Genomic DNA, 27,397 nt, shown 5'->3' on the forward strand with positions numbered 1-27,397 from the left:
TCACGAGTCTGTGCGCAATCGTCGACCATGATGGCTCCCCTCGCCAAGATGTGATAGGGTAAGTATAGGGTAATACTATATGATACAAGGGCGTTAGCATACACATACGTAGGATTGCTCCATGGTTTCCTGGTCCCGCTCCCGCAATAGCCATCCGCTCGCACAGAACGCTGCTCACGCATAAACAAACGCAAAAGTCCACCCAAGTGTTTCTCAAGTCTGACACGAGAACGACGAATTATTGACTGAACGCCTCGCATGTGCACCGTGTGGTGCTTCGGTCATGATCCCGGCCGTCGTGGTGGCCGTCGGTAGGTGGTGCCAAACGAATATCAAATGTCCCTCTCATTGACAGTCCGCGACTCGGCAGTCTGACCGATGGCTGCGTCAAAACATCAAGGTGGACATGCAGGTATCATCACCAAGGTGTCTGGACCCGCTGGTTTCTCCTACGGTCGCCAGTACTTCCAAGCATCCCGATCATTGTGGTCACCAACCAGTTCCTCGACAGCTTCTCGATCAGCTGCCGTCAGAAACATATCTTGATCGATCTCTTCGTCATGAATGACAGCAGGATACAGAATCCCCACACCGTCACCGCCGAGCGTCGTTTTGTACTTCTTGAAGCCTTCTTCTTCGAGTTGTACTTCAAGATCCTGCAGCGGTGTTGTCTCCGCAGGCTTTGTGTATGCTGATTCGCCGTTCAGTTGTGAAGCATTCGACGAGGGTTCTGGCTTCAGCAGAGTAATCGCACATCCACCGCCTCCAGCTCCTGTCAGTTTCGTCCAGCCAATGCCGGATTGATCGACGAGATATCGTAATCGTTCCAGTCGAGGGTGCGATACGCCCAAGCTGGTCAAAAGGCCGTGGTTGATGGACATGAGCTCGCCGAGATGTGTTATACCTTCCGGGCCTTCTGGATCAAAATCGTCACTCGTGATGCGGTCATATACAGATCGTGTTATCGCATCGATGGCGTTCAACGTGCTTTCAACCACAGCCGGATGGAGTGACTTGAGGTTCGCAACCTTTGCGACTTCTGCCGCAGTCGACTTCGACTGGCATGTGTCGACGAGAAGAAGGGGGAGCTCTGGGAAGTCTCGCAGTATTGTCACCGACGGCGGCTTGTTGTAGTCTTTCCGTTGAAATAGCACAGCATGTCCATTCGTCGAGACTGTGTTGTCCACTCCGCTGGGGTTGCCGTGTATCAGCATCTCTCCCACGAACGCCCACCTGTTGATCCTCTCCAGCTGATCTTCCGCCTCATTCGTCTGCTGATCGGGATGCGGTCCTGACAGTGCCCTACACTGAACCAAAAGCGCCGCCGCGATACAAACACTCACACTCGCACTGCTCCCCAATCCCGCCGCGATTGGTATGCATGATCGCATGGCATATATACATGCCGAACTTCGCTCGCTGCCCAAGTGTAGGAACAGGTATAGAAAGGCACTCGCTGCGCCTTGGTGTATCTTCCTCTTCTCGGGCGGCTCGTTCGGACTGACGCTCGCAAGGTGCGGTTGCATGAGCTCAATGAGTTCGGGGTCGAGGGTTGTCACCAGATCGTAGTACTTCTTCTTCTTGCCAGGCGCTGCGAACTCCCGCCATGGCAGGTCGGCGATATTCCATGTGTGATCGAGGCCGATGTCGGTAAATCGGAGTGAGACTGTTCGGTGTGACTTGGAGAGGGTTGTGACGAGGAGGTAGGATCGGAGGGAGATGGCCGCGGCTATGGCCGCTTTGCCGTGGACCACTGCATGTTCGCCGTAGACGATGGTCTTGCCGGGAGCAGAGACGATGAAGGGCGGGGCGAGCGGATTCGACTCTTTGCGTTTGTGGTAGGGGATCCTTGCGTGGCCATTGGTCGCTGGTATTGACGTCTCGGTCTGGACGTCTGCGTCGCGGGTTGGCGATGTCGAGCTGCTCGCTTTGAGGTGGCCGTTGCGCATGTCCGATGTGCCATTGACGCCGTTGCGCATGTCCGATGTGCCATTGACGCCGTTGCGCAGGTCCGATGTGCCATTGACGCCGTTGCGCAGGTCCGATGTGCCATTGACGCCGTTGACATGCAAATGCACTCCATTCGTTTGTTTGCTGTGCATGGCGATTGCCACTGACGCTCTGCCTCCTGGGGCCCGGGGGGGGGGGGTGATGTCTCGGTCGTGGGTTGGAATTGTCGTGGGAGCGCTGTACAGAAATCGAGTTGCTTGCAAGGGGATGTTGACATTCGTTGATCGTCCTCGGTCATCCAATTTGTGGAACGATTTCCAGGTACATGTACAACTACACCCACAGCGTACGAAAGCTGGGGATCGGTGCAGGGGAATGTCACCTCCGGACCAATTGCAGCGTGAGCGCAGGCGTAGGACTACCTAGGGACATCCAGGTACGAACAACCATCTCTTGACAGCGCACACTCAACCACGCGATGCAGCGCAAAAGACTGCACAGCTCAATGTCCGACGTGTGCAGTGCTGCCCCAACGCCTTTGTCATGCCACGAACAATACCAGTCTCATGACCTTGGCACCCATTTCGACACCTTGCCAACGCGAACTCTCTCCACTTCTACCGTAGGTCCGTACTGCGTGGTGGTGGATGAGTACATGTATGCAAGCCGATTCAATTCACCAACGGGTGTCTCAACTCCTACCCAACACACCGCCAACGACGAGTAATCAACATGAGCACTGCGCGTGCCTCCCTTCTGATGGCACTCGTCGGCTCGACGCTGGCCGACCATTCTCTCGCCGAGAGGCAGACCACGCCCATCTGCGGCATCACCGGCACCGAATCACAGCTACCGTCCGCCGTATCGGTCCTACGAGCAAATAGGAGCCCTACTGGTTGCATCAACTTCTGCAAGAAGTCTCGATCCTGCCGAAGCTTCGCTGTGAGCTCTACGTTCTGCTGGCTATGCAACCACGCGGGAGGGACCAATTTCAGATACAACGCAGCGAGCAACTACAAGGTATGGGACGCTGGCCTGCACGATATCGACATCCACATCAGGCACCCCATCTCATACAACAGCTACCACCAGCTCGACCGGTGGCGGTACTATGCCCTTTGTTGAGCCCGACGTTCAAGGTGGATTGCAAGTCCAAGATCACCGTTGTGCAGAACAACCAGCCATTCTCCATCGACAAGTCACCGCGAACCATTCGCACGGCTGCTGGAACAACGGCCGAGGGAATGCTTGCACATCCACTGAAACTCAGCTCTACAAGCCGTGCTCGTCGACGCAGCATCTACAGCGAAGGTCTAGTGCCACGCTGTGTGAAGAACCTAGAGCAGCTCGTCTGCAGGGATAAGAAGGACGCCACTCCTCCTACCGCCAATGGCTGGAGTAGCAAGGGATCAGACTGGATTCCTGATTTCACTGTCGGTGCGGCTTGCGAAAAGCATAGCCTCTGTTATGCCAGTTGCGACAACGGGCAATCGAACTAGTGCAACGAGGACTTCTTCGACAATATGGTGGACGATGGCTGTACTAGTAAGAAGCACTGGTACATGTGGCTGATGAGTTCCTCGGGTTTCATCTTATGCTTGACTGTACTGACGGTGGCCAGATATATGGTGCATGCATCAAGGCAGCCGAACTTTACGCCAACGTCGTGGCATCGCCAATCGGAGCGAAGGCTTTCATCGATACCGGCCGGAATCGATGCACTTGTATGTGTCCCAACCCAACGCTGCTGTGCGGGACCACTGCCGAGAACGCCTACTGCACCAATATCTTCTCGAACGAGAGAGAAAACTGTGGAGGCTGTGGACGGACTTGTCCTGAAGGCACTAAATGGTACGTCAATTCCTCAAATTCATGACATGCAACGCCTCACAAGAACCACAGCAAAGGAGGCAACTGCGTCTGCCCAATCGACCAATGCGGCAGCACGTGCCTCGACTTGCGACAGAACCCCTTCCACTGCGGTGCTTGCAACAACGCATGCCTGTCAGCCGAACCCTGCTGCACCAAAGGAGCCTGTATCGCTGCGCCAAAGGAATGCGTCGCCGGGCTATCCAACCCAACTTCTCAAAGCGACTTTGAACAGGACTGGAAAGTCGACGCCTGCGCCGATTGTCGAACGGGTTACGACGAAGGCTACGACAAAAACGGCGAGAGCGAAGTCTTCGTCGTCACGCCCAAGGACAAAGGCCATAGTGTTGTCGAGTTCTCTACGATGATGACGGCATGTCCCGGTCAGAACTACAAGCTGGGATTTGGCATGTTCCGTGACCAAGGTTCGGACAGCTGTGAGCTCACCATCCCAGCCGGCGGGCGGCAGCTGTCGACGATCAATATTTTGAAGTGGAATGAAAACGGCAACGAGCAGAGACTTCAGGACAGGACTATTGATGCTGGGTCTTTCCAAGCTGGAGGTGTGGTCCAGAAGAACAGGCTGTCATTGAATGTGCCGTTGGCCTTCTCGATGAAATGCTCGGGCGTCTTCGCGGATAGTTTCGATGGGCAAAATCAAGTTCGATTTGGGCATTTTGCTTTAACGGCCGCCTGAGTAGAGGACAACAGGCGCTGTGCGCAGACTATGTCACACTGGTCTCTGACTTATTCCACGGCTCCACCTTCTCCTTACCCATTTAGAATTACATCAGCAGCCTTCTCACTGATCATAAAGATTGGCGCTTGAATGAAGACACCAGGGATCTTCGGGAAGACACTAGCGTCCACGACCCGAAGCCCATCGATGCCCTTCACCCTAGACTTCGAGTCCAACACAGCTTGAGTGTCACTAGCCGCACCAATTGGTGCCGTACAGCAAGCATGATGACCCCAAGCCTCATCCTTGACGAACTGTGCTAGATCCGCATCGCTCTGTCTCGCTGAGCCTGGACGTTGCTCGGTAAAGTTGGTGCCGCCCAAAATACCATAATTCCTGTAGCGCTCGTTGGCCTCGCGGGACATTTTGATGGCCTGGACAAGAGCGTTGACGTCCTTGACGTCGGCACCGTTGGCTGTCGTTCCGGTATCGAAGTAATTGAAGTTAATGATCGGCGTATCGAGAGGGTCTGTAGATCGAAGCTCAACGGTGCCTGCCTGGTTCCGGGTATGAGCTTTGAGTGTATACCAGGAGAACATCTTGTGTGTAGCGACAGCCGCATCGCCCCATTGGGGGAAGTACCCTGTGAAATTGATTGGTCCTCCGAAGATGAACAAATCAATGTTTTTGTCGTCGGCGAAGTCGGAGTTGACCGCCATGGCGGCGGCCAGCCCGTTTGATCCATAGGCGCCGCGCAACCCGAGTACCCCAGGGTTAATCTGCCACTGTTTATAGCACTTATCCTGCGGCTTGGCATCGAACGTACACCGATCCAGAATGGGGAAGTCGTTTGGATGAAGGGCGTTGACTGGGATCTCATATCGATCCTGCACGAGCGGAGCCGGGGGTACCAGAAGCGCCGCTCAATGGGCTTGCGCGGTAAAGGTGCGATCCGTCCAAGAAATCGACACCCACCGCCTTGGGGGTGCCACTGCTCGTATCGAAGTTGACTTTTGTGACATGGCTATTCATGCGTACCGTCAGCGGGAAGCCGAGCCGCACAGTATTGACTATGAAGTCTCGCACTGTGATGCGATTGCCGCCTCTTTGAATCAGAGGTATCTGGTAGAAGCCCTCCAGCGAGTCACGCCCAGGTGTGTTGTTTGGGTCCACCAGCAAGGTGCCGCCAAGTCCTGTCACGGCTGCGAGAGGATCTGGCCCGATACCCATGACAGCAGCACCTCCAGCCAAATGTTGAACAAGCATAGTATCCTTGAGCAGGATAGCTGGATCCGCGGGAGCTACAGGTTGCCACTCGTACACTTCGGCGAGGTATTTCTGCACGTTTGCTGAAGACCACAAGGAGTCGCCAGTGATCAAAGCTATGTTGTCCCAATCGCTGGCGTGTGGTGTGATCCAGATAAGGGCGTTGTGGGATGTACATCCACCCAATGTCCCTGCACGTGGATACAGAATACCTTTGCCCTCAACATACTTTGGATCTCTGCGAGCGCGAGCCTGATGTTGGTAATGGTTTATGTATACGTCCCTAAAGCAAAGTGTGAGCTACTTGATGGTGTCATGGTATCAAGCCTTCGATGCACATACCATGCTATCTTACTGTCTTGCGTGACAGCAGCTTGGAAGCCTGGTACCTTTTCATTGATCAGTGCGCTCTGCTCGAGAAGATGAATCATGACGAGAGACTCACGCTGTAGTTGTGATTAGAGCCTTGGTCATCTCCCGACTCGAACAGAAGCACACTGTTTCCTGCTCGTGCTAGTCTGCTAGCCAGAGGGCCGCCGCCAGCTCCACTACCTACGACTATGTAGTCAAATTCGAGTTGCTGTCGCTCTTCAAGAGGTACTGCTGCAGCAGTGACAATGGTTGCCAACAGAAATACGACCAGCGACCACATCGTGGCTCAAGTCGTGTGTCAGTGGAAAGGGGAAGGCTCGAGTAAGGATCATATATGCAGATCAACTCGTGCACACCACATGTCGCGAGCAGCACCGTGTACGAGATAGTGCACTGTCCAATGCAGTCAATCATGCACCAATCACGGTACGTCCTGCCAGGTTCTTCGGTTTGGCAATTGCCTTTCAAGGAGTAGTAGAATACGCGGACCCGACAGTTGTTGAGCACCAAAGCTTCTCCAGATTCGTCGCACTTGGCCGTCGAAATCCTGCGAGCCTCGGCATAGGCTGTAGCATCATGTGCACAACAATGCTTCGGAGGTTGAGCAACCCGCTTCATGTGCTTCCAACAGACATGCACTGGAAATCGCTGTTGCGAAAATGCTGCTGAGTGTGCAGTGTCTGATTGCCCGAAGAAACTACAGCGCTTTGCCCGTCGATTGCCTGGGAACCCGTCAATTGGAGCGTTATATTTTTGCAACATCGAAAAACGAGAACATACGGCCACAAGGTCGCAACGCTTGTACGCAGGGAATGGACTTCAGTACACTTATCTACAGCAAGCTCTGTAGCACGAAAGACGTTTTTGACCGCTCTTCGATCCCGACCGGAGAATGTTGATGCTAGGTCAATCCCGAGTTCATTTCTTGGATGGATGGACTTCTCTCACTGCCTCTGGAGGCTGCGCCAACTATTGTCAGCGATACCACAACGGCAACAACAACAGTCGCCCAATGAACAGCAAAAATGAACTGCCGGCTTGACCCATCTCCTCTGTACGACGAGCCTCGATGCAATGCTGTGTTCTTTTTCGTGTTCCTCGTTAAGCCCTCGAGATTTTGGGTCGGTGGCCATGAAATCATTCCCGTAAACATCGCAACAAAAGCTGATCCGAATATGCGGCGAGCTGAAATCGAGGACCACATTACAGACAGAAGTCCTAGGTCGCAAATAACCCAAATGACTGTGAAAGCGCAGGCCATAATAAAGACCTTTGGATCATTGCGCATCGCATTCAAGATAGCTCCATTCGTTGTGTAGTCATATTTAATGCGTTGGAGGAAGGCCGAGGACACGGTAAGCCCATGTGCAGAGAGCAAAGCTTGTAAAGCCTGGAAGATGAATAACATCGCTGGGGACATGGTAGATCGAAAGTCAAGCAAGGGTAATGGCAAGTTGCCGTTCGCGTATGTGCCGACTACCAGGCCGAGGAAAACAACCCGGCGAAAGAAAACCCATTCCACATCGATCCAGAAGCCGTCCCGTATAGTCTCGTCCATAGAAGAGAAGAAGTACAGGTGGCAGCTCAGGTACAACAAAGCGGCCAATGCGGCGCCGTCAAATCCATGAGCCATGGATTCGAAGCTGGCCGAATATGGGAATATGACAAAAGACCATCCTCCGTAGAATATAGGAAAGCTGAGATGGTACAGCAGTTCCAAAAGGTGGTCTACAGCGTCACGGTTGATATTGCTCTCTTTCCCAGCTTTGGTAGGTGGGTCTCTCGCGGTGATCCATGGCGCTGCGGTAGTGAAAAGGACCGGTAGATAGTGCAGCCAGCCGCAAAACCAAGTATTCCGGCCCGTAAAACATGTTGTAACGCAACATGACAAACCTGCCCGCGAATATGAAACCAAGACAGGCGAATATGTTCGCAGCGTTGGGCCAGGACATGCATAGCTGTCGAAACGCCACATTCGCTGCGCAACAATTGTTCTGTAATGGTCTCGGATAGCCAGACTCGAGCACGGACCAGTCCGTGGAGAGTCTGGGCTAAACATTGGCTTCGGCTGCATAGATTCGAGCTGCAAAAATAGCCATTTTCTAACGACCGAATCTCGATAATCTAAGCACGCTACCCTTCAAGATCGTGAATTGCCGATAGTATTACGTTGTCCGATTTTCGCTAGTATATCGCGACGTCGCTGTATAGAAACGGGGTGCAATCTGTTATTTAACGTGGAGAGCTACTTTTGCGTCGCAATAACGAAGTATATCCTTCTATGTCTCATGGCCTCCGCTCGCCACAGTATTCTGGTTGTAGTACGCCTGATCGAGTGTCAACTGCGTGAGGTGGACGGTTACTCGAGGGCGCATGGCCGCCATGGTAGTTTTAGCTGTTGAACGTCGGCAACACGAGGTAAGCTGGACAAGTCGGCGAAGGACCATGATGCGCGCACGTGATGCGTAGCTAGAACTAGAACTATGCTATTGCTGGGGATGCGGCGGACCTGCAGAGAGGCGAGCTGACTCAGCTGAGGAGCAGAGCATCGACTTTCTCTTTCTTCACATGAGAGCTACTTCTTGCCACAAACATGGCGGACATGGACGCGCCGCCACCTCCGCCGCCCTCGGATCCGAGTATGCTCTCCATGGATGCCACGCGACGTGGAGACATCACTGACATGACTTCAGTCCCGCCTCCGCCTCCTCCACCGAGCGACCCAGTTCCTCCGCCTCCTCCACCGAGTGATCCCATACCTCCCCCACCGCCACCGGCGACGAATGGACACGAAGACGATGAACACTTCCAGCCGCGCGTGGATCTGCCCAAGAAGCGAAAGCTAGAGCCGAGGCCCAAAGTTGCCCCGCTCAGTGTAGAAGAACTTCTTGCCCGGAAGAAAGCCCAGGATGCTGCAGCAGCAAAGCCAAAGTTCTTGTCGAAGAAGGAAAGAGAACGCCTTGCGAAGGAGAAGGGAGCGCGGGAAGCTCAGGCACAGAAAGCAAACGAGCCCAAGGAACCAGAAAGAGTGGCGCCAAATGGCCCATGCGGACGACCCACGGGCCCGAGATCGATGAGAGATGGAGGTCGTGACGCGCCAAGAGGGCCAGCAGCCATGCGAACTCAATTGCCGAACAAGGGATACGATATGCAACCTCCGCCACCTCCCTCGCGGGACGCGAAGATTGTTGATGGCCCAAAGTCGAACAAGAAACAGTCAGAGAGGGAAGTTGAGGCTGAGATGACCAAGCAGCGGTACATGGGCGCCGACACGAACACATCCACGTTCTCGGCCAAGAAGAAGCGCAAGCGGACGACAGAGAAGAAGTTCAACTTCGAATGGAACACCGAGGAAGACACGAGTCCGGACTACAACCCGATATATCAATCCAGGCAGGAGAACAGTTTCTTCGGACGCGGCAGACTTGGCGGCTTCACAGACGATAGTACGGACAAGCAAGCGCAACAATATGCCGCAGCAATCGCAGCGAGAGATCCCGAGGCCGGAAGGGAAAGAGCGCAGGCCATCCTTGAGGCAGAACGCAAACGACGAGAAGAAGGCGGCAGGACTGGCGTGGAGAAGCACTGGAGCGAAAAGAAGTTGGAGAACATGCGGGAAAGAGACTGGCGTATTTTCAAGGAGGACTTCAACATCGCAACCAAGGGAGGATCCATACCGAATCCCATGCGCAGTTGGGCAGAGTCTGGACTACCGAAACGCATTCTGGATATTGTCGATCAAGTGGGATATACCGAGCCATCTGCCGTGCAGCGTGCAGCTATTCCCATTGCTTTGCAATCACGGGACCTTATCGGTGTCGCCGTCACTGGTTCTGGTAAAACTGCTGCTTTCCTGTTGCCCCTTCTGGTTTACATTTCGGAGCTTCCTGCACTGAACGAGCAGACCAGCAACGATGGTCCATACGCAATTATCCTCGCTCCGACCCGTGAACTGGCGCAGCAGATTGAGATTGAAGCGAAGAAGTTCGCAACACCATTGGGCTTTACTTGTGTCTCCCTTGTTGGTGGACACAGTATCGAAGAGCAAAGTTACAATATGCGAAACGGTGCCGAAATCATCATTGCGACACCCGGTCGTCTCGTGGATTGTATTGAGCGTCGTGTCTTGGTGCTCAGCCAGTGTTGCTACGTCATCATGGATGAAGCAGACAGAATGATAGATCTCGGGTTCGAAGAGCCGGTGAACAAGATTCTGGACGCGCTGCCAGTCTCGAACGAGAAGCCAGATACCGAAGAAGCCGAGAACTCGATGATGATGTCTTCCCATCTCGGCGGACGAGATCGATACCGACAGACAATGATGTACACAGCTACTATGCCGGCAGCTGTGGAGCGCATCGCTCGCAAGTACCTCCGTCGCCCGGCACAGGTCACTATCGGCAATGTCGGCGAAGCAGTCGACACTGTTGAGCAACGTGTCGAGTTTCTCCAAGGAGAAGACAAGCGCAAGAAGCGCCTCGGCGAGATCCTCAACTCCCGCGAGTTCGCACCACCCATCATCGTCTTCGTCAACGTCAAGCGCAATTGCGACAGTATTGCTCGTGAAATCCAACGAATGGGCTTTTCCAGTGTCACGCTCCATGGTTCGAAAACACAAGATCAGCGTGAAGCCGCTCTCGCCTCTTTGCGCGATGGTAGTACCCAGGTCCTCGTGGCGACCGATCTGGCAGGTCGTGGTATCGATGTGCCGGACGTCTCGCTGGTTGTCAACTTCAACATGGCCACGAATATTGAAAGCTACACTCACAGAGTTGGTCGCACAGGTCGTGCGGGAAAGACCGGTGTAGCGATTACGTTCTTGGGCAATGAGGATGCGGATGTCATGTATGATCTCAAGCAGATGATCAGCAAGAGCAGTATCTCGCACGTGCCTGAGCAGCTACGAAAGCATGAGGCGGCACAGCAGAGGACAGGCAAAGGGCAGAAGAAGAACATCGAGGACAGTGGAGGATTCGGTGGGAAGGGTGGATGGGGATAGAGCTTGTAGATAGTACGAAGAAGAGAGTGGCACCTACAGCCCAAGAGCGTCAAATTTGTTACAGCTTACTTGCATTGCGTCTCTACATTCATGACAGCAGCGCGGCCGGCTCGTCAATTGTGATAGCAACATATGTCAGAGTCGTTCCGGGGCCTCACCATCTCGGATGGCAATCGTAGTCGCTTTCACGACAAGGATGTATTGGCTGACATGGAGGCATGATTACTGATAGAGGCTGCGGCTTGGCCGAGTTGGGTCGACCGTTTACGATACTAAACGTAGCACTCTCGCACCGGACAACGAGTGACTTGGGTTGGACGAAAGTAAGTTACCCAACGCCGCATGACAATTTCATTCCCTCAATAGTCATCGCCACGACTGATGACTTCCTTGCCACCGCTATGCAGCAGGATCGTCTGCAAAAGGTCAGCCAGCACTCATCATATCTACTACGAGGCACTTACATGCTCAAACTGTGCTACCATGGACCCTTTCCTGTCCACGAGCGGCGCATACTCCTCAACAACCCCAGCATCGACGAGATGTCTCATCTATAGGGTACCCATCAGCAACGTGTTCGCGGATGCCTCGAAAGGTGAGGGCTCACCCCGAAATGATACTTCTCTACACCCAAGCGCTCGAGGAATCGACGCGAAAATGGGATGGTGGCGAAGTTCCCATCGATCGTCTTCAGCAACGACTTTGCAGAGCTGGAAGAAACCGAGCTGGCACTTATGCCCTCATTGCGAGAGTAGCCGTATACTCCGACCTGCTACCAATTAGTGATGAGCTGGCCATCCTTCAAGTGAATGCGACCCACATCATCCATCATGACGCCTGTACCCGTGCTGCCCAACGTCTCGATCGCAAAGACATCGCCTTTCTCCATCTTCTGCCTGCTGTTGTTCTTTACGAACGGCACTTGCTTCTCGCCATGGATGCGATAAGGCAGAATGTTGTGCCCAGTGAGGTCGCGCACAGCTTTGACGGGCAAAGTCTTACCTTTGACTTCGACTTCGTAGCTCTCCATCAGTTCCTGGATCGAGGCACCAATCTCACTCATCCTGGCGTCAATGCCGGCGTACTGGTCAGATCAGCATGGCTCCGCTTCAAAAGAACGAAAGACTCACGGCAATGCCAGTGTTGGTAGCCTCCTTCACAGCGTTCAGCAACGGATCGTACGTCTCATCGAACGTCACAGTGAAAGCCGAATCGACAATGTTACCGTTGACGTGAACGCCAAAATCCACAGACAGCACATCACTTTCCTGAAGAATCACCTCTTTGGCACCAGGATTTGGAGTCCAGTGAGCAGCCACATTGTTCAGACAAAGTCCAGTCGGGAAGCCCGGTCCTGCTTTCAAGCAGTCACCAGTGTCACGTCCTGGATGGCCAGTGAGAGCGTAGATACCTTCCTCGATAGCCTCAGCGATCGTCGACATGGCCACACCGGGCTTGATGACCTCTTTCTGCGCATATTGGCGGACCTGACGATGGATCTCAGCTGCTTGGCGATAGTCAGAGAGGCAGTCCTCGGTGAAAAGCCGTGACGTGTAGCGTGCTTCCTCATCGGTTACGCGACTAGTGTTCTCATATAGACTGAGCTGTCCAGTGGGATAGCTTAGCTTGAACAGCTCAGACACTGGCGTGCGTGGAGGACTGGTCTGCTGGGGCGCCTTGCGTTTCTTCTTGGGCTTTTTTCTTTTCTTTACTGTTGTGTCCGCGGCGAGATCTTTCAATCCGGCGGTGTCGTCACCTTCTTCTTCTTCGTCGTCACCTCCGGCTTCATCGCCCACAGAGCCACTGGCCAGATCCGCTGCGCTAGAGCCCTTGAAGCTGCTGCCAGGAATGACCTGGGCTGGCTTGAAGTCGGGCGAACCATGTTCTAGCAGATGTGAGCTATGCCTCCCAGGAGTGTTTTATTCGAAGCTACCATACTTCTAGGACCTTGTTGATGCCCTTCTGGGCTTTTGCTGCCCATAGTACGTCACGCGCGGCAGTGTCCGGCATGCGTCGAGGTTGCGAAGGACGAGGAGGAGAAAAGTACGAAGGCGGACTTTTAAGACGAGCGTTGCGCCCTATCATTGATCACATCCCTGCAGACTCGCAACGGTGGGGCAAAGTGGGGCTATACACCGACCACAAGATTCTGAGAGGCCGACTACGAGCTACTCGACGTCAAGATACGCTGTTGATGCTCAGAGGGACGAGATGTAAGCCCGTATTTGTTCGATGCAGTCGTAGCGACGTCCAGGAACCACAGATCGGCCTGTTGCGTTGCTCACCGAAGAGTTCGCATTCCCCTCGGTATCCACGTGGCTGCCACTGTCATGAACGACGATGCAAGCGCATCGCTCTCAGCGTCAGCCAGTGACCTGGTCAGGCTTGAGCATGATAGAAGGATGTCGATTAAGACGGTCTCGTCTGGGCTTGGCTTTGCCTACGCATTCGTCTGGCGGAAGGGCCGACAGCAAGCCTAAGCTGTGAAGACACAGCAGAAAGACTCATATCAGTGAGATATGAGCATTCTGTAAGGTTGTTCGCAGGTACGCGTATCCGAGGCTTCCGTCTCTTCAGCCTCTCGCCCAGCGAGAGGGACACAGCCAGCTGATAATTTGAAGCCAAGAAACACACCTACGTGAAAATTGCAGCGACACTACAAAAGCACGTAGGGGATTAGGTCGAAACAAGCACCGCTATGTTCGCCGTGTAATTCTAAACAAGGCTATAGCTTTAGATTTGTCGAAGCTGCAATATTGCCTTTGTACGGAGGGTACGAAGTCAACGACTTCGAAGCTCGCTGTAACTTAACTACAAGCCCCGCAGAACCAGCCCTCGAACAAACCGGTTAATAGCCCGCGCTGTTATCAGGTGGATGTGTTTCTAGGCTTCGAATTACCAAGTGGCTGTGACCCCCTCGCTAGCGAGGGGCTGAAGTTGACGAAAGCCCCGGATAGGTGTTCGCGAATGTGAAAGACGAGATTTAATACTCGGGACGTCTTGACTTTGCTCGTGACTTCTCCGCAATTGGCTTCGCCATGACGCAAGAGCTTGATATTGAATCTCATGGACTCCACTTTGCTTCTGCTTGGTCGTTCGTGTTCGGTATGACAATCTGCTGTGTGGTATAAAGCCCTTGTCTGGGTATCAGCTTCAAGACAGCTGACTGTTCGTTGTTTACGCCAAGCCGTTCCTTCTTGAAGAACAGATAGTTCGCAGCTTAATCGCGCTTCTCTTCCTGACCTTTCCCGCGGTCGACATGTCCTTGCAACAGTCATTACCATGGACGAAGAGTCCGCTCGTGATCAATGCTCCGGTAAGTCACAGATGTCATGCTCCCGAACGCGGCGCTAAGTTTCATCCAGATGGGAGGCATCGCCGGCGCTGACTTGGCTATGGCGGTCTCAAAGGCTGGTGCTCTGGGCCAGATAGGAGGTGTAAACGATTTGAAAGACCTTGAAGCGCAATTGACCAAAGTCGAGGAAGGGTTGGGTCGCGAGAATGGCTTGCTTCCGATTGGCATAGGCCTGCTTTCATTCATACTGAAGTCGGACAACGTACTCCCGCTGCTCCAAAGGTTCAGGCCGGCCGTCGTGTGGCTTTTCGCCGCTCACAAATTCGAGGACTATGCCGTATGGGCGAGAAAGGTACGACAGGCTTCGCCTCAATCCCAGGTCTGGATCCAGGTCGGCTCAGTGGAAGGTGCGTTAAAGATTGCAACGAATGCTCGGCCGGAAGTCATGTGTATCCAAGGCCTCGACGCTGGCGGACATGGTTTCGAGAAAGGCGCCGGCATCATCTCTCTGCTGCCAGAGGTCAGCGATGCTCTTCAGGCTGCCGGTCACAGCATCTCACTGGTCGCTGCAGGTGGCATTGCGGACGGTCGTGGAGCTGCTGCAGCATTCGCGCTGGGCGCGCACGGCGTCGTCCTTGGTACGCGGTTCCTCGCTGCCACAGAGACGGATGTGCATCCGAAGTATCGAGCTGCGGTTCTGGCTGCGACTGATGGAGGGCAAGCGACTGTGAGGGCAAAACTATTCGACGAGCTGAGAGGTCCAAATCAATGGCCCGTGCTGTACGACGGGCGCAGTCTTCGCACGGAAAGCTTCGCAGACCACGAGGGAGGAGTCGGCATCGATGAGATCCGAGATCGACACCGGGAAGCTGTCAAGTTGGGCGATGCTGGATATGGTGAAAATGGTAAAGGAAGAGCCGCAACATGGGCTGGCACTGGAGTTGGCTTGGTCAGGAAGGAGCAGTCGGCGGCTGACATGGTCGAAGAAGTAAGAGACGGGATTGTCGCAGCATTGGATGCTGTGAAGGCGAGGTTGTAGGTGCCGAAGTACGTACAAGTGTTGAAGTCTTGTCCAGTCGTCCATCCCTTGATGCTATTTTGTGAGCAAGCCAGAACGTCTCTTTCGGGGACCATCGCGCCAATCATGGATCCTAGGTTGATACATGATCGCGGCACGCGCAGGACGTCCAGACAGACGGCCTCCAATTCAACCCTTGTCTGCCCTTGCCGTATTCGTCGTGACACACGCGCATTTCCGTCTCTGCTTCGCCTTTACTCTCCTTTCACGTTCCCGCTCTTCGTTCTATGCAGATCGCCATTGCTCGTGTTCTCCAGCTCTTTCCCGTTGATATAGCCATACAGCCAGACAAGGGACGCGGTAGCGGTAGTCATCAGCAGAGCTGAGAAGCCGAACAGCCTGAGTCTGGGTTAGCAGTTGACCATATTCGCTGATGGTATGTACGAACCCGATCCGCTGTGTGGTGGTGAGAATCTCAAAGATCGGGTAGGGATAGAAATTGTTGAAGCGGTAGCATCGCTCGATCCAGAACCAGTATCCAAATGCAATGACACCACTCAGTCCGAATGCAGGAAGGAAGGCAATGGTATATGGAGGCGAGAAGAACAATAGGTCGACGACGAGCGAGATGGATGGCACGGCGTGGAAGGAAAGATCGGCTGGCAAGGCAATCGGTGGAGCCCAGTCAGGGAGGACGAGACTTGGGTCGATCTGCCGGAAGGTCAGTTGAAGGAGCTTCTGGCGGCGTTGATGGCTACCATACAGCACGAAGTCCCCAGTATAACACGCTGATCAGACACTCGATGGGCGCACTGGCGACACTCAGGAAGTTTTTGAGCTGGAACAAGCGGTGCGATAAGGTCAGATCAGCCAGCAGGCCGACGGTGAATGTCGCAGTCGCCAATGCAAGACCAATGATGGTCAGGTATTGCATATGCCAGCCATAAGAGTCGTTGCTGCCTTCCAAGTCAGACGAATCGCTGACCCTGGTGTCGAGGGACGACGTACACTGGATTCGGGTTCCGCACGAGGTATGAGAAGGAGTAGGCGAACGATGCAAGGCCCAGTGACTGGTAGTCGATGCGTGAGCAGTGGTGTGGCATTGTCTATGGATATGCAAGCTTACATGAAGCACCGCCGAGGCTCCTCGTGAGGGCGACGGAAGCCGCTGGAGAGGGTGGTGTTTGAGCAGCTTGTCAGCTGCCTTTTCCGCCATGTCGCTCATGTTGGTATGGTATGTAGAGGAGATTAAGCTTTGTTCCGGCAGACTGTTTTGGTTTCACGAGGACTACCGACTCCTGCATAATTGCGCTGTCACGTGCTGGTGGCGTTTGGGCATGCCACATACTTTCGCTCCGTCACCTGCAGACCCGCGATTGCTCTCTGGCGTGCGCATGCCACTGCATCACCATCACTGTCATGTCGTGTCGTCGTCCGTGTGATGGATCCATCATCTCGGCGGAGCTCGCATGCGGCATTGCACGACTGCCAAGGACCTGGATCACGCAAACCCCGCGGCGCCGGTGTGTGAGGAAGAAGTGGAACCTTAGAAGCCTTCCCCCCCTGGCGCACAGTCCCATCTGGCGCACAGCTTAACCAAAGCCAACTGTTGTCCAGGTAACGCCAGTCAAGTTTTGACGTGGATTATCTAACCTTAGTGAGAGTGTGGTGTCAGGTGGGATCGTGCAGCACATGGGGAAGACTTCTATCTGGCAGAGGTCGAGACGCGCTGACTGTTTGCTGTGCATGCTGACCGTCCAGACTGTTTGCTGTGCATGCTGGCCGTCCACACGGTGCTCCGCGCGTGTCACTGCTGGTCCGACGTCGACGTCCAGCTTCGGCATCGATCCAGCTTCGCAACCATCGCACCCTCCCGCAGTGTACATGTACTTCTACCTGGCCTTAGCACGCACGCAGCGCATCACGACAGCCCCGCCCGAACTCCGATACATGATACATCCCAGAGGACGAGTCCGTGGCCTCGAACCGCGAACCGCGAACCGCGAACGCTGTGGGGCACTCGAAGACACAATTCACACTCGAACAATGGTGGCCATCGAAAGATGACTTGAGTCTTGAGCCGGCAGCCAGCTCCTGCCATTGCAACTCATGAAACGCCGCCCGACACACTCGCCGAATCCCGACGCCGCAATGCCGAGAGCGAAGACAGAGACGGGCGTCGAGCCAAAGAAACGAAGTCGCACAGGCTGCTGGCCGTGCAAGGCGCGCAAGGTCAAGTGTGGAGAGGAGAAGCCGGCGTGCTCGAATTGCGTCAAGACCGGCGAGACATGCGACTACAGCATTCGGCTAAACTGGAGCGGCCGCAGCAAGAAGGACAAAGATGGCACCCCGGGCGAGTCAGGAACCTTCACCTTCGTGACGACGCCCACAGCTGCATCGCCGGCGAGAAGCAACGGGCATGGCCACGATCATGTCTTCTCGTCGCAGCACCTTGCCACTGCGCCGCAGCCCAGGCCCCCGAGTAGTCGTCCCGTGGCAGCGCCAACACCTCCACCAATGCAGCAAACAGTCCCACAGCCGATGCCACAGCCGATGCCTCACGCAATGTCTCAGCCGATGCCTCAGTCGACGCCTCAGCCAATTGCTGTCAGCGAGAGCACTTCGCTGGATCCGAGGCTGCGCATGGTCGAGCAGTATGCACGCTCGCCGGCCTTTCCGCCCAGCCCATACCAACCTATGGGCAGCGCCCACCATTCACCAACCCTGACCGGACGAACATCGCCAACTTCTATGCCAACAGAGGATGCATTCAGTTGGTCGCCTCAGCATCGTGCGAAGCGCGTCAAGTTGAACAGCCCTCCGTTGCAGCCGAGTCCGATGTTTGCTGTGCCGCACTACCCAAGCCATATCGAGCAGTCGCCGGGATCCACTCATGTCACGCCTCATAGCATTAGCAGTATCGTCAACACGCCCGCGACGCCAAGCTCAAGTGTCAACTCTGGCTCTCCGTACCCTGCGCAACCTGGTGCTCTTGGTGTGCAAGATCCACCTGATCTGCGAAGGCTATCTGTGAAGTCCCTGCTGTCAGATCCTACCGAGGACGATCGGCCACGGTTCGCCAGATCAGACAGCACATCGTATAGGACGTACGGCTACGATCATGGCTTCGCAGACCTTGACGTTCCTCGCAACGACGATACAAATGTGGTACTGCCACGTTCGCCTGATTTGCGTCGAGCAAGCGCAGCTGTATCGCAGAACAGCGCTTCCAGCGACGAAGCCGACACGGCACAGATCGCTTTTGAGCCGGGCGGATACTATGCCCAGCCAGTGGCCATCAGGATTCCGCGTGCGCTGGAGCCTTTGCCTACGGAACTTCTGGAAAATCAGATGAACTTACTGTACTTTCACCACTTCATCAACCACACGGGCCGCATCATGGTTCCTCACGATTGCCCGGAAAATCCATTTCGAGGGGTGCTGCCTCAGATGGCGGTGAAAAACACCTATCTGCTGCACCTTATGCTTGCCTTCTCAGCGTCCCATCGCGCAAGATTACTCGGACATGCAGAACCTGCAAATCGCATCGCTCAGTGGATGGCGGATGTTCTTCCAGCACTGCGACAAGCTCTTAATGAGCCATCATCGCCTGGAATCGCTGACCCCAGAGATCCCTCATCGCTTGCTCCGCTTGCTACCGCAGTTATGCTTGCGTCCCTTGAGATTATTTCACCACATACATTCACGGTCCGGATCTCTTGGCAGCAGCACTTGGAAGTCGCGCGTCAGATGATCCTGGCGAAAGGTGGGCTGCATCACCTGGCGCAAAAAGCAGACGGCGCGCGGGACAAGGCCATCTTCTTTCTCTCACGCTGGTTCGCTTACCTGGATGTCATGGGCAGTCTGTCTAACCGACAGATGCGACCTTTGTTCGGAGCGTACGACGAGGATGGCGGCGGGCTGTGGCTGGTCAACCGCGATGGTGAGGAGATATACCAGATAGACTGCTTCTTCGGCTTCTCCGGCCGATGCATAGCACTGTTGGCTCAAGTCGCCGCCCTCGCTGCTGAGTGCGACAATCAGCGCATCGATCCTGTCACGAACCAGATCAAGGCTGGTTGGACACCGCCTGACGCCTTCAGGCACGAAGCCGAGGAGCTGGAGAAGAGACTCAATGCCAGCGCAAACACCGTCTTCCGTGGCTGTATGCATACAGATCCGACCTTCCCACAGTCGCCAAACGCCCAGGACGAGAAAGACTCGGCAGAAATCTATGCGACGAATGAAGCATTCCACTGGGCAGGCCTCATCCACCTGTCCCGCCGAGTGCTTGCTCTTCCCACCTCACATTGCCAAGTGCAGGACTCTGTGGAGAAGATTATCCGATCGCTGCAACAAGTCCGGCGAGGCAGCACTGCGGAGTCGTGCCTCCTGTTTCCAATGTTCACCGCTGGTTGTGAGGCACTTGTCGAGGATCAACGCATACTGTTCATGGACCGGCTCAAAGAGGTGGAAGGCTGGGGCATGCAGCATGTCGGCCGTGCCCGTGCCTTGATGCAGGAGGTGTGGGACACTGGCAGGCCTTGGGAGACGTTAGTCAATGGCGAGTTCTTTGGGTGAGCATTCTCTGCTGTCTTTGTTCATAGATGGTCATCCAGCGATCGCCTCCCTGCAAATGCTCACGTATCACATGTTACGTCTCCCGCACGTCGCACCATTCGACAAGGCTTCCTTCCGGTGAACGCAGTCACAAAGACAATAGACATTACCTTCTGGCCGTAAGTCCTTGCTCAGTTGCATGCACGTCTCGTACTCAGACCTCCACTGAATGACAGCCGATAAGCATTGATCAGCTACATAACTATAGCACAAAACGACAGGATCCATAGTCTACACCACTATCTAGCATCTAGGCGAGGCTATGAACTAGTTCACTCTATAAGTGTAGCACACGTGTACAAGTGCGGCCTAGAATATCAAAGGGCATTAGCTATCTATTATAGCTATAAAGAAAGCGAATTATTAGTGTCACGGGTGAACAACGTGTACACTGGAGTTCTGTATGGTATGTTAAACAGGTACGAGTTGCGCAGCAGTGGAAGACGGCGGATCACACGAAAGACGAAGAAGGACCCAATGGGATAGCGTGTATCTACATACAGTATCGCTAGTGTTGGTGTAGGTAGATGCTAGGTGTCCGGATGTTTGCCAGCCCATGGGCTGGCAAACCCTAGTCACGTGATCTAGTCACATGACACACCCACACCCACATGCTTGTCCTGCGGCCTGTATGTTCTCAACATGGTATACGATAAGTTGTCGCGATCCAAGCGTGCACATCGACAACAGCCCATCATTAAAACTTCAGGCCACGTACGCCAAGAATCAGGTGACTGATTAGTCACCTGCAGCCTCTTCAAGAGCAACATTCGTCTATTCTAGATAGACACATGCAATACACAACCTGCTTTTGAAACACCCTATATAAGCCGGCACAAAAACTTCCCACACCAATAATGTCATGGTCTCCCCACAGAGAGTACAGAAGGTGGGGACAGAAGAGCCTCAGAGTGCTCAGAAGTCGTCAAGAAGTGACAGTCCAGCTTGGTGTGTGAGCGCCAAGAATCACATGCCCCGCAACATTCACTACGGGACCCAGCCCTCCAAATTCACCCCTCTACCAAACCTTGACAGATTCACTTCGGCTCGTGACTGTGTGACTCACGGCACTCCCGCGAGCACCCGCGACTGCGCTGGACCCTGGAAGAAGCACGTGGAAGACTCGGAACGTAGGGCAGGTTGGAATAAGGTTTTGAGCAAAGCTGCTGAGCGCGGCTTCGCACGGGTTAGCCCTGTTGATGCGGGGACACGCACTCGCGAGGGTCGCGTATAAATATCTGGCCTTCCCCAGGCCTCTCTTGCTTTCTTCGTCTTTTGTTTTGTGTAGCAATCATACCATACCCTTTTGCATCTGCACTTCGCACCTGCATTCTCGCTTTCACCCTTGCATCTCACAGGCCAGGCTCTCGCCCTGACATCACAAAAGACCAACAAACCGTCAACCACTCGAGTCATCCTCATGGGTGACCACGCCACCGATAGAGGTGTCAACCTCGACAACCAAGACACTCCATTCCACTTCAGTGAGTGGACTGACATCCCCTTCTCGAACGCCGCTGCCTTCGGTGCCTGGGCAAACGCCAACCCCGACACCGCCTACGCTCTCATCAACCGCACCGTCTCCTCTTTCCGCGAGACCGCCCAGCAGGTCGAGCAAGCAAACAACCAAGCAACATACCTTCAAGGTATTGTGAACACCTTCCAGAACCTCGCCCCGCACGCCGACGACAACCGCCGCCAGCACTTCTCCAAGAAGGTCAACGACCCAGACGAGTTCGACGGCAACAAGAGCAAGTTTGAGGCATTTGAGACACAGCTCACCATCAAGCTGTTGGCTAATGCCGACCACTTTCCGCAAGAGAAGGACAAAGTCACGTACGTCTTCTCCCTCCTTCGGGGAGACGCCGCGGCTCAGGTACAACACTACATCGACAACGCCACGCAGACTATCGGCTGCCCGGACGTCCTCACCTTGATGCAGGACCTCCGTGCTGCCTTTGGTGATCCAGACCGTAGAGCCACCGCCCAGAACGCCATCCACAACCTCCTCCAGAAGAACAAGAGCTTCGCCGAGTACCTCGCGGCCTTCAACCGCGACATCGGGTTCACCGGCTACAACGAAGAGACCAAGAAGAGCACTCTCCGCCGTGGTTTGTCAGCAGAGCTTCTTCGAGCCCTCGAGGACAAGGACGTCGGTGCTATGAGCTTCCGTGAGCTCGTCGAGACCTGCCAGCGCCTCGACTCCAACATGAAACACACCGCCTCTCTCCTCGCTTCCCGTTCTCAAGGTCGTCAGCCTCGTGGTCCCGGAAGCCACTTCGCTGCTCCACTAGGCGCCGCCGCTCCTACGGCTCTCCCTCCCGTCTCTGTAGGTGACGCTATGGATCTCAGCGCTGGTGCCGCCGTCCCTCGAGTCCAGGGCCTCGTCAACGGTAAGCTCACTCCCGAAGAGAAGCTTCGCCGTCGCCAGGCCGGACTCTGCACCTACTGCGGCGGTCCAGGCCACATCGCAGCCAACTGTCCGCAGCTCGCTGCCCGTAACGCCCGCAACCCGGTTCGCGGCGCTGTCGGCGCTATCGAGCCTGCTCCTGCTGTTCCCGCTGAGCAGGAAAAAGCCTAGGTCTTCCTCATCGACGCGATGAAGACCAAGAACAACGTTTACCGAAAGTGAAGAGAGGAAAGAAGTTGAGGATCAATACAGCACAGCTAGACCTGTACGACGAGACGGGCAAGGACCACGCTTGCAAACCGTTCGTCACGAATGTAAATATCGGCTCAAAGAAACTCTCTTCTTCCAATCTCACTCTCATGGACACTGGCGCACTAGGCGAGTCTTTTATGGACTATAAACTCGCGACCTCTCTCAACCTCGAACCCCAGGAACTGAAGTACCCTCGCACCCTTGAACTCTTTGACGGCACGGAGACTACCACTGGTAAGATTACTCATGTTGTACACACGTCAATCACCCTCGGAGGCAAGCGTATGTCGATCACCAGCTTCCTTACGTCCCTACCGCATCAGAAGTTTATCCTCGGCCTCCCCTGGTTCAGACGACACCGACCTATCATCGACTGGACTTCCCTTACTGTCAGCTTCCCTCCAGAAGTTCCTCCGGCACCTCCGCCTTCTCCGCCGCCTCAGCGCGGTCCTGAGTATACCAAGATCTTCCAGGTGAACGCCGCTGCCTTCACCACTGCTGCTAAGCAGCCCAAAGCTCAAGTCTTCGCCGCCTCTCTCCGCGATATCGACATCGCCCTCGAGAAGCTCGACAAGAAGCGTACACCTACCGACCCTGCTACGAAGGTCCCTCCTTGGGCACACCACATCCTCCACGTATTCGATGCTAAAGCCGCAGACGCGCTGCCTCCTCATCGCCCTCACGACCACAAGATTGAGCTAGAAGAAGGTGCAGAGACACCGTTCGGACCGTTATATTCCATGTCCCGAGAAGAGCTTATCGTCCTCAAGAGATACCTCGAAGAGAACCTAAAGAAGGGGTTCATTCGAGCGAGCCGTTCCAGCGCTGGCAGTCCCGTCATGTTCGTCAAGAAGCCCGGCGGTGGTCTACGCTTCTGCGTAGACTACCGAGGCTTGAACGCTGTTACAAAGAAGAACCGCTACCCAATACCGTTGATTCAGGAGACGCTCGAGCGCCTCTCTAAGGCCAAGTACTTCACCAAGCTCGATGTCATCGCTGCGTTCAACAAGTTACGAATGGCAGAAGGACACGAGTATCTCACAGCCTTCCGTACTCGCTACGGGCTGTTCGAGTCGCTCGTTATGCCCTTCGGCGTTTGTAACGGGCCTAGTACCTTCCAGAACTTCATTAACGACATCCTTCAGGAGTTCCTCGATCAGTTCTGCACTGCCTACATCGACGACATCCTAGTCTACAGCGAGACCAAGGAGGAGCACCGCGAGCACGTCTGTAAGGTCCTTCAGAAGCTCGCAGACGCCGGCTTGCAGCTCGACATCGACAAGTGCGAGTTTGAGAAGACCGAAGTCAAGTTCCTTGGTTTGATCATTACCGCAGACGGCATCAAGATGGACCAAGAGAAGATCGACGCTATCGTCGAATGGGATGCTCCTACGAACGTCAAAGAGGTCCAGGGTTTCCTAGGCTTTGCCAACTTCTACCGCCGCTTCATCCACGCATTTTCGGGCGTGGTACGCCCTTTGACGAAGCTCACGCGCAAGGGTGAGAAGTTCGCCTGGACCGACGAATGCCAGGAGGCTTTTGACTTGCTCAAAGCGAAGTTTGTTGAGAACCCGCTTCTACGGCACTTCGATTTCGAACTGGAGACCCGTGTAGAGACCGACGCATCCGACGGCGTGGTGGGCGGTGTCCTGCTACAACGCCGCTCGCCTGAATCCCCCTGGTTACCTGTCGCCTTCCTCTCCAAGAAGATGACCGCCACGGAGTGTAACTACGAGATCTACGACAAGGAGCTTCTCGCCATCGTCAAAGCTTTCGAAGAGTGGCGCCCCGAGCTCGAAGGCTCTGCTATGCCCGTCCAAGTAAGCTCCGACCATAAGAACCTCGTCTACTTTATGAAGAGCAAGCTGCTCAATCGTCGCCAGGCCCGCTGGAGCGAGTTCCTCTCCCGGTTCAACTTCGTGATCTCGTACACGCCCGGCAAGGCCAACTCGATGGCCGACGCCCTTACCCGCCGCCCTGGTGACTCTCCAGTTGATCGAAGAGGGGGCCGGCAAATCGCAGGGCAACAAGTCATCAAAGAGCACAACCTCTCTTCCGAGCTTCGAGAGTACCTATCGAACGGCCAGCCTACGCTCGCCGCTTCCTTTGCTACTCTCGTGCTCGCTCCTGCCTACCTTGACGAGAGTGACGATGAATCCGAGCCTGAAGAATACGCCTCGGACGCTGAGGACTTGAACGACGATGAAGAGGGCTCAGTAACGACCGACGGCTCATCCGAATCAGACTTTGAGGGGTTTGATAATGAGGAGCAGCCCGAAGGCATCATGGCACGAGTACGAACAGCGTACGATGCCGACATAGACGCCCAAGAGTTAGTTCAGGCCCTTGAATCTGGCGCGAGGACATTCCCGGGCTTCTCGCTGTCCGAGTGCGAGCTCCAGGGAGGTGTCGTCTACTTCCGTAAGAAGCTTTACGTACCGCAGCCCGAAGGCTCTAATATCCGAGCTGAGATTCTTCAAATCATCCACGACTCCGCCTCTGGGGGTCACCCAGGCGTAGCCAAGACCCACAAGCTCCTCGCTAGGTATTACTGGTGGCCGCATTCCTGGAAGGACGTCCGCCGCTACGTGCTGAACTGCGCTGCTTGCCGAAGAGCCAAAGCTAACCGCCACCGTCCCCACGGTCTCTTGCACCCTCTCCCGGCTCCTGATCGTCCGTGGAAGCACATCACTATGGACTTTATCACCGATCTTCCTCACGGCAAGACCTTCAGCGGCGTGAAAGCAAAGGCCCTTCTAGTGATCGTGGACCGTCACTCCAAGGACCGGTACATGATCCCGTGCTGGAGCATGACCGCAAAGGAGACTGCTCGCTTGTTCTACGAATTCGTCTGGCGCTTTCAAGGCCTCCCGGATAGCATCACCTCTGACAGAGGCACCCAGTTCATCTCGCACTTCTGGAAGCGTCTGTGTGCTATCCTAGGCATCAAGCATAACCTCTCGACCAGTTTTCAGCCACAGACCGACGGCCAGACCGAAATTACGAACGCTATCCTCGAGCAGGTCCTTCGTTGCTTCGTCGACTACCACCAGAAGGATTGGCCTCAGCATATCCCTGCGGTGGAGTTCGCTACTCGTAACTGGGACTCGGAGACTACTGGCTACTCTCCCTTCTATACTACGAGAGGTTACCACCCTCGTACAGGCATGGAACCAGAAGAACCTCTCCCGCCTACCGAAGACGCAAACGAGCGAGCAGCAGACGAGTTCGCTACTATGCTCTCACAGATCCATGAAGAAGTTCACGACGAGATGGTGTACGCACAAGCAATCTACGAGGATCAAGCCAATCGTCGTCGCCAGCCAGCTCCCGACTACCAAGTAGGCGATATGGTCTACCTCAACTCCAAGAACATCAAGACAGACCGCCCCTCCAAGAAGCTGAACTGGAAGAACCTAGGTCCTTTTGAGATCACCGAGCGTATCAGTTCACACGCCTACCGTCTAGCTCTTCCTGCGAACATAAAGATCCACGACGTCTTCCATCCCGTACGCCTTCGGCCGTCGGCTGAGGACCCATTCCCGAACCAAAACCAAGACATGCCAGGTCCTCCCGATGAAGTAGAAGTCGACGAGCCTGTTAACCTACCTTCTGACGACTATGCCGTCCGCAAGATCCGGGGAATCCGCGTAGAGCCCAACGACGTTGAAGGACTACCGCCGATCAAGTATGAAGTCGAATGGCAAGGTTGCCCTGAGTGGGATACCTCATGGGAACCTATCCAACATATCATCTTCAATCGTCAAGCAATCGAAGAATACCACGCCCGCGCAGACGGCCCAGAAGTCAACATCGGCAGGCTCTTCGAATCTGAGCTCTTCGACGGGGCTTACCAATGGTGTATCGACCATGACATCAGGCCTAGGCCTGGTACTGAAGCTGAACATCCTCGATATGTGGAACTACTACGGCTTCGTAGGAACTCAGCTTTGTTCGGGGGGGCTACTGTCATGGTATCCCCACAGAGAGTACAGAAGGTGGGGACAGAAGAGCCTCAGAGTGCTCAGAAGTCGTCAAGAAGTGACAGTCCAGCTTGGTGTGTGAGCGCCAAGAATCACATGCCCCGCAACATTCACTACGGGACCCAGCCCTCCAAATTCACCCCTCTACCAAACCTTGACAGATTCACTTCGGCTCGTGACTGTGTGACTCACGGCACTCCCGCGAGCACCCGCGACTGCGCTGGACCCTGGAAGAAGCACGTGGAAGACTCGGAACGTAGGGCAGGTTGGAATAAGGTTTTGAGCAAAGCTGCTGAGCGCGGCTTCGCACGGGTTAGCCCTGTTGATGCGGGGACACGCACTCGCGAGGGTCGCGTATAAATATCTGGCCTTCCCCAGGCCTCTCTTGCTTTCTTCGTCTTTTGTTTTGTGTAGCAATCATACCATACCCTTTTGCATCTGCACTTCGCACCTGCATTCTCGCTTTCACCCTTGCATCTCACAGGCCAGGCTCTCGCCCTGACACCGGCGTAGCCGTAGCTGCCCGTCTCGAGAAGGTCCCATCTCTATATACCCTACACCTTACTCACCATACTATACCTACATTACCATTTTGGGTATCGACGGCGAGGTCGAGGCCGGTAGGGTCTATGTAGGTGCTGGCCATTATGATATAGGTGTAGAGAGGCCGTGTAGGCGTCAGTA

General features: G+C 54.7%; 9 protein-coding genes across 9 annotated transcripts; 4 read left to right on the top strand and 5 right to left on the bottom strand.

Annotated features, from left to right (window-relative positions):
- Positions 1 to 449: 449 nt before the first annotated feature.
- Positions 450 to 2,102, bottom strand: CLAFUR5_05116 (Mevalonate kinase; the record flags this gene model as incomplete). The annotated part of the gene is made up of 1 exon (XM_047904264.1): positions 450 to 2,102. One exon carries the CDS (start codon positions 2,100 to 2,102, stop codon positions 450 to 452), a length of 1,653 nt encoding a protein of 550 aa, XP_047761133.1.
- A 580-nt stretch (positions 2,103 to 2,682) lies between these two features.
- CLAFUR5_05117 (uncharacterized protein) lies at positions 2,683 to 4,516 on the top strand (the record flags this gene model as incomplete). Its single annotated transcript, XM_047904265.1, has 4 exons — positions 2,683 to 2,970; positions 3,012 to 3,383; positions 3,572 to 3,801; positions 3,853 to 4,516. The coding sequence occupies 4 exons, from the start codon at positions 2,683 to 2,685 to the stop codon at positions 4,514 to 4,516; spliced, it is 1,554 nt and encodes a 517-aa protein (XP_047761132.1).
- A 74-nt stretch (positions 4,517 to 4,590) lies between these two features.
- CLAFUR5_05118 (Choline dehydrogenase, mitochondrial) lies at positions 4,591 to 5,217 on the bottom strand (the record flags this gene model as incomplete). The annotated part of the gene is made up of 1 exon (XM_047904266.1): positions 4,591 to 5,217. One exon carries the CDS (start codon positions 5,215 to 5,217, stop codon positions 4,591 to 4,593), a length of 627 nt encoding a protein of 208 aa, XP_047761127.1.
- Positions 5,218 to 5,374: 157 nt separating this feature from the next.
- On the bottom strand, positions 5,375 to 6,416 carry CLAFUR5_05119 (uncharacterized protein; the record flags this gene model as incomplete). The annotated part of the gene is made up of 3 exons (XM_047904267.1): positions 5,375 to 6,047; positions 6,107 to 6,153; positions 6,210 to 6,416. The coding sequence occupies 3 exons, from the start codon at positions 6,414 to 6,416 to the stop codon at positions 5,375 to 5,377; spliced, it is 927 nt and encodes a 308-aa protein (XP_047761126.1).
- A 2,313-nt stretch (positions 6,417 to 8,729) lies between these two features.
- CLAFUR5_05120 (Pre-mRNA-splicing ATP-dependent RNA helicase prp28) lies at positions 8,730 to 11,135 on the top strand (the record flags this gene model as incomplete). Its single annotated transcript, XM_047904268.1, has 2 exons — positions 8,730 to 8,775; positions 8,830 to 11,135. The coding sequence occupies 2 exons, from the start codon at positions 8,730 to 8,732 to the stop codon at positions 11,133 to 11,135; spliced, it is 2,352 nt and encodes a 783-aa protein (XP_047760348.1).
- A 359-nt stretch (positions 11,136 to 11,494) lies between these two features.
- On the bottom strand, positions 11,495 to 13,116 carry CLAFUR5_05121 (Methionine aminopeptidase 2-1; the record flags this gene model as incomplete). The annotated part of the gene is made up of 6 exons (XM_047904269.1): positions 11,495 to 11,551; positions 11,600 to 11,686; positions 11,743 to 11,904; positions 11,956 to 12,219; positions 12,266 to 13,020; positions 13,074 to 13,116. 6 exons carry the CDS (start codon positions 13,114 to 13,116, stop codon positions 11,495 to 11,497), a joined length of 1,368 nt encoding a protein of 455 aa, XP_047760349.1.
- Positions 13,117 to 14,394: 1,278 nt separating this feature from the next.
- Positions 14,395 to 15,469, top strand: CLAFUR5_05122 (Nitronate monooxygenase; the record flags this gene model as incomplete). The annotated part of the gene is made up of 2 exons (XM_047904270.1): positions 14,395 to 14,451; positions 14,501 to 15,469. The coding sequence occupies 2 exons, from the start codon at positions 14,395 to 14,397 to the stop codon at positions 15,467 to 15,469; spliced, it is 1,026 nt and encodes a 341-aa protein (XP_047760346.1).
- A 233-nt stretch (positions 15,470 to 15,702) lies between these two features.
- Positions 15,703 to 16,673, bottom strand: CLAFUR5_05123 (UPF0641 membrane protein; the record flags this gene model as incomplete). The annotated part of the gene is made up of 5 exons (XM_047904271.1): positions 15,703 to 15,847; positions 15,897 to 16,159; positions 16,212 to 16,404; positions 16,457 to 16,518; positions 16,575 to 16,673. 5 exons carry the CDS (start codon positions 16,671 to 16,673, stop codon positions 15,703 to 15,705), a joined length of 762 nt encoding a protein of 253 aa, XP_047760347.1.
- A 926-nt stretch (positions 16,674 to 17,599) lies between these two features.
- CLAFUR5_05124 (uncharacterized protein) lies at positions 17,600 to 20,029 on the top strand (the record flags this gene model as incomplete). The annotated part of the gene is made up of 1 exon (XM_047904272.1): positions 17,600 to 20,029. One exon carries the CDS (start codon positions 17,600 to 17,602, stop codon positions 20,027 to 20,029), a length of 2,430 nt encoding a protein of 809 aa, XP_047760344.1.
- Between the last annotated feature and the right edge of the window lie 7,368 nt (positions 20,030 to 27,397).

Source organism: Fulvia fulva, chromosome 4 (genome assembly GCF_020509005.1).
Source record: "Fulvia fulva chromosome 4, complete sequence".
Taxonomy (NCBI): Eukaryota; Fungi; Ascomycota; class Dothideomycetes; order Mycosphaerellales; family Mycosphaerellaceae; genus Fulvia; species Fulvia fulva.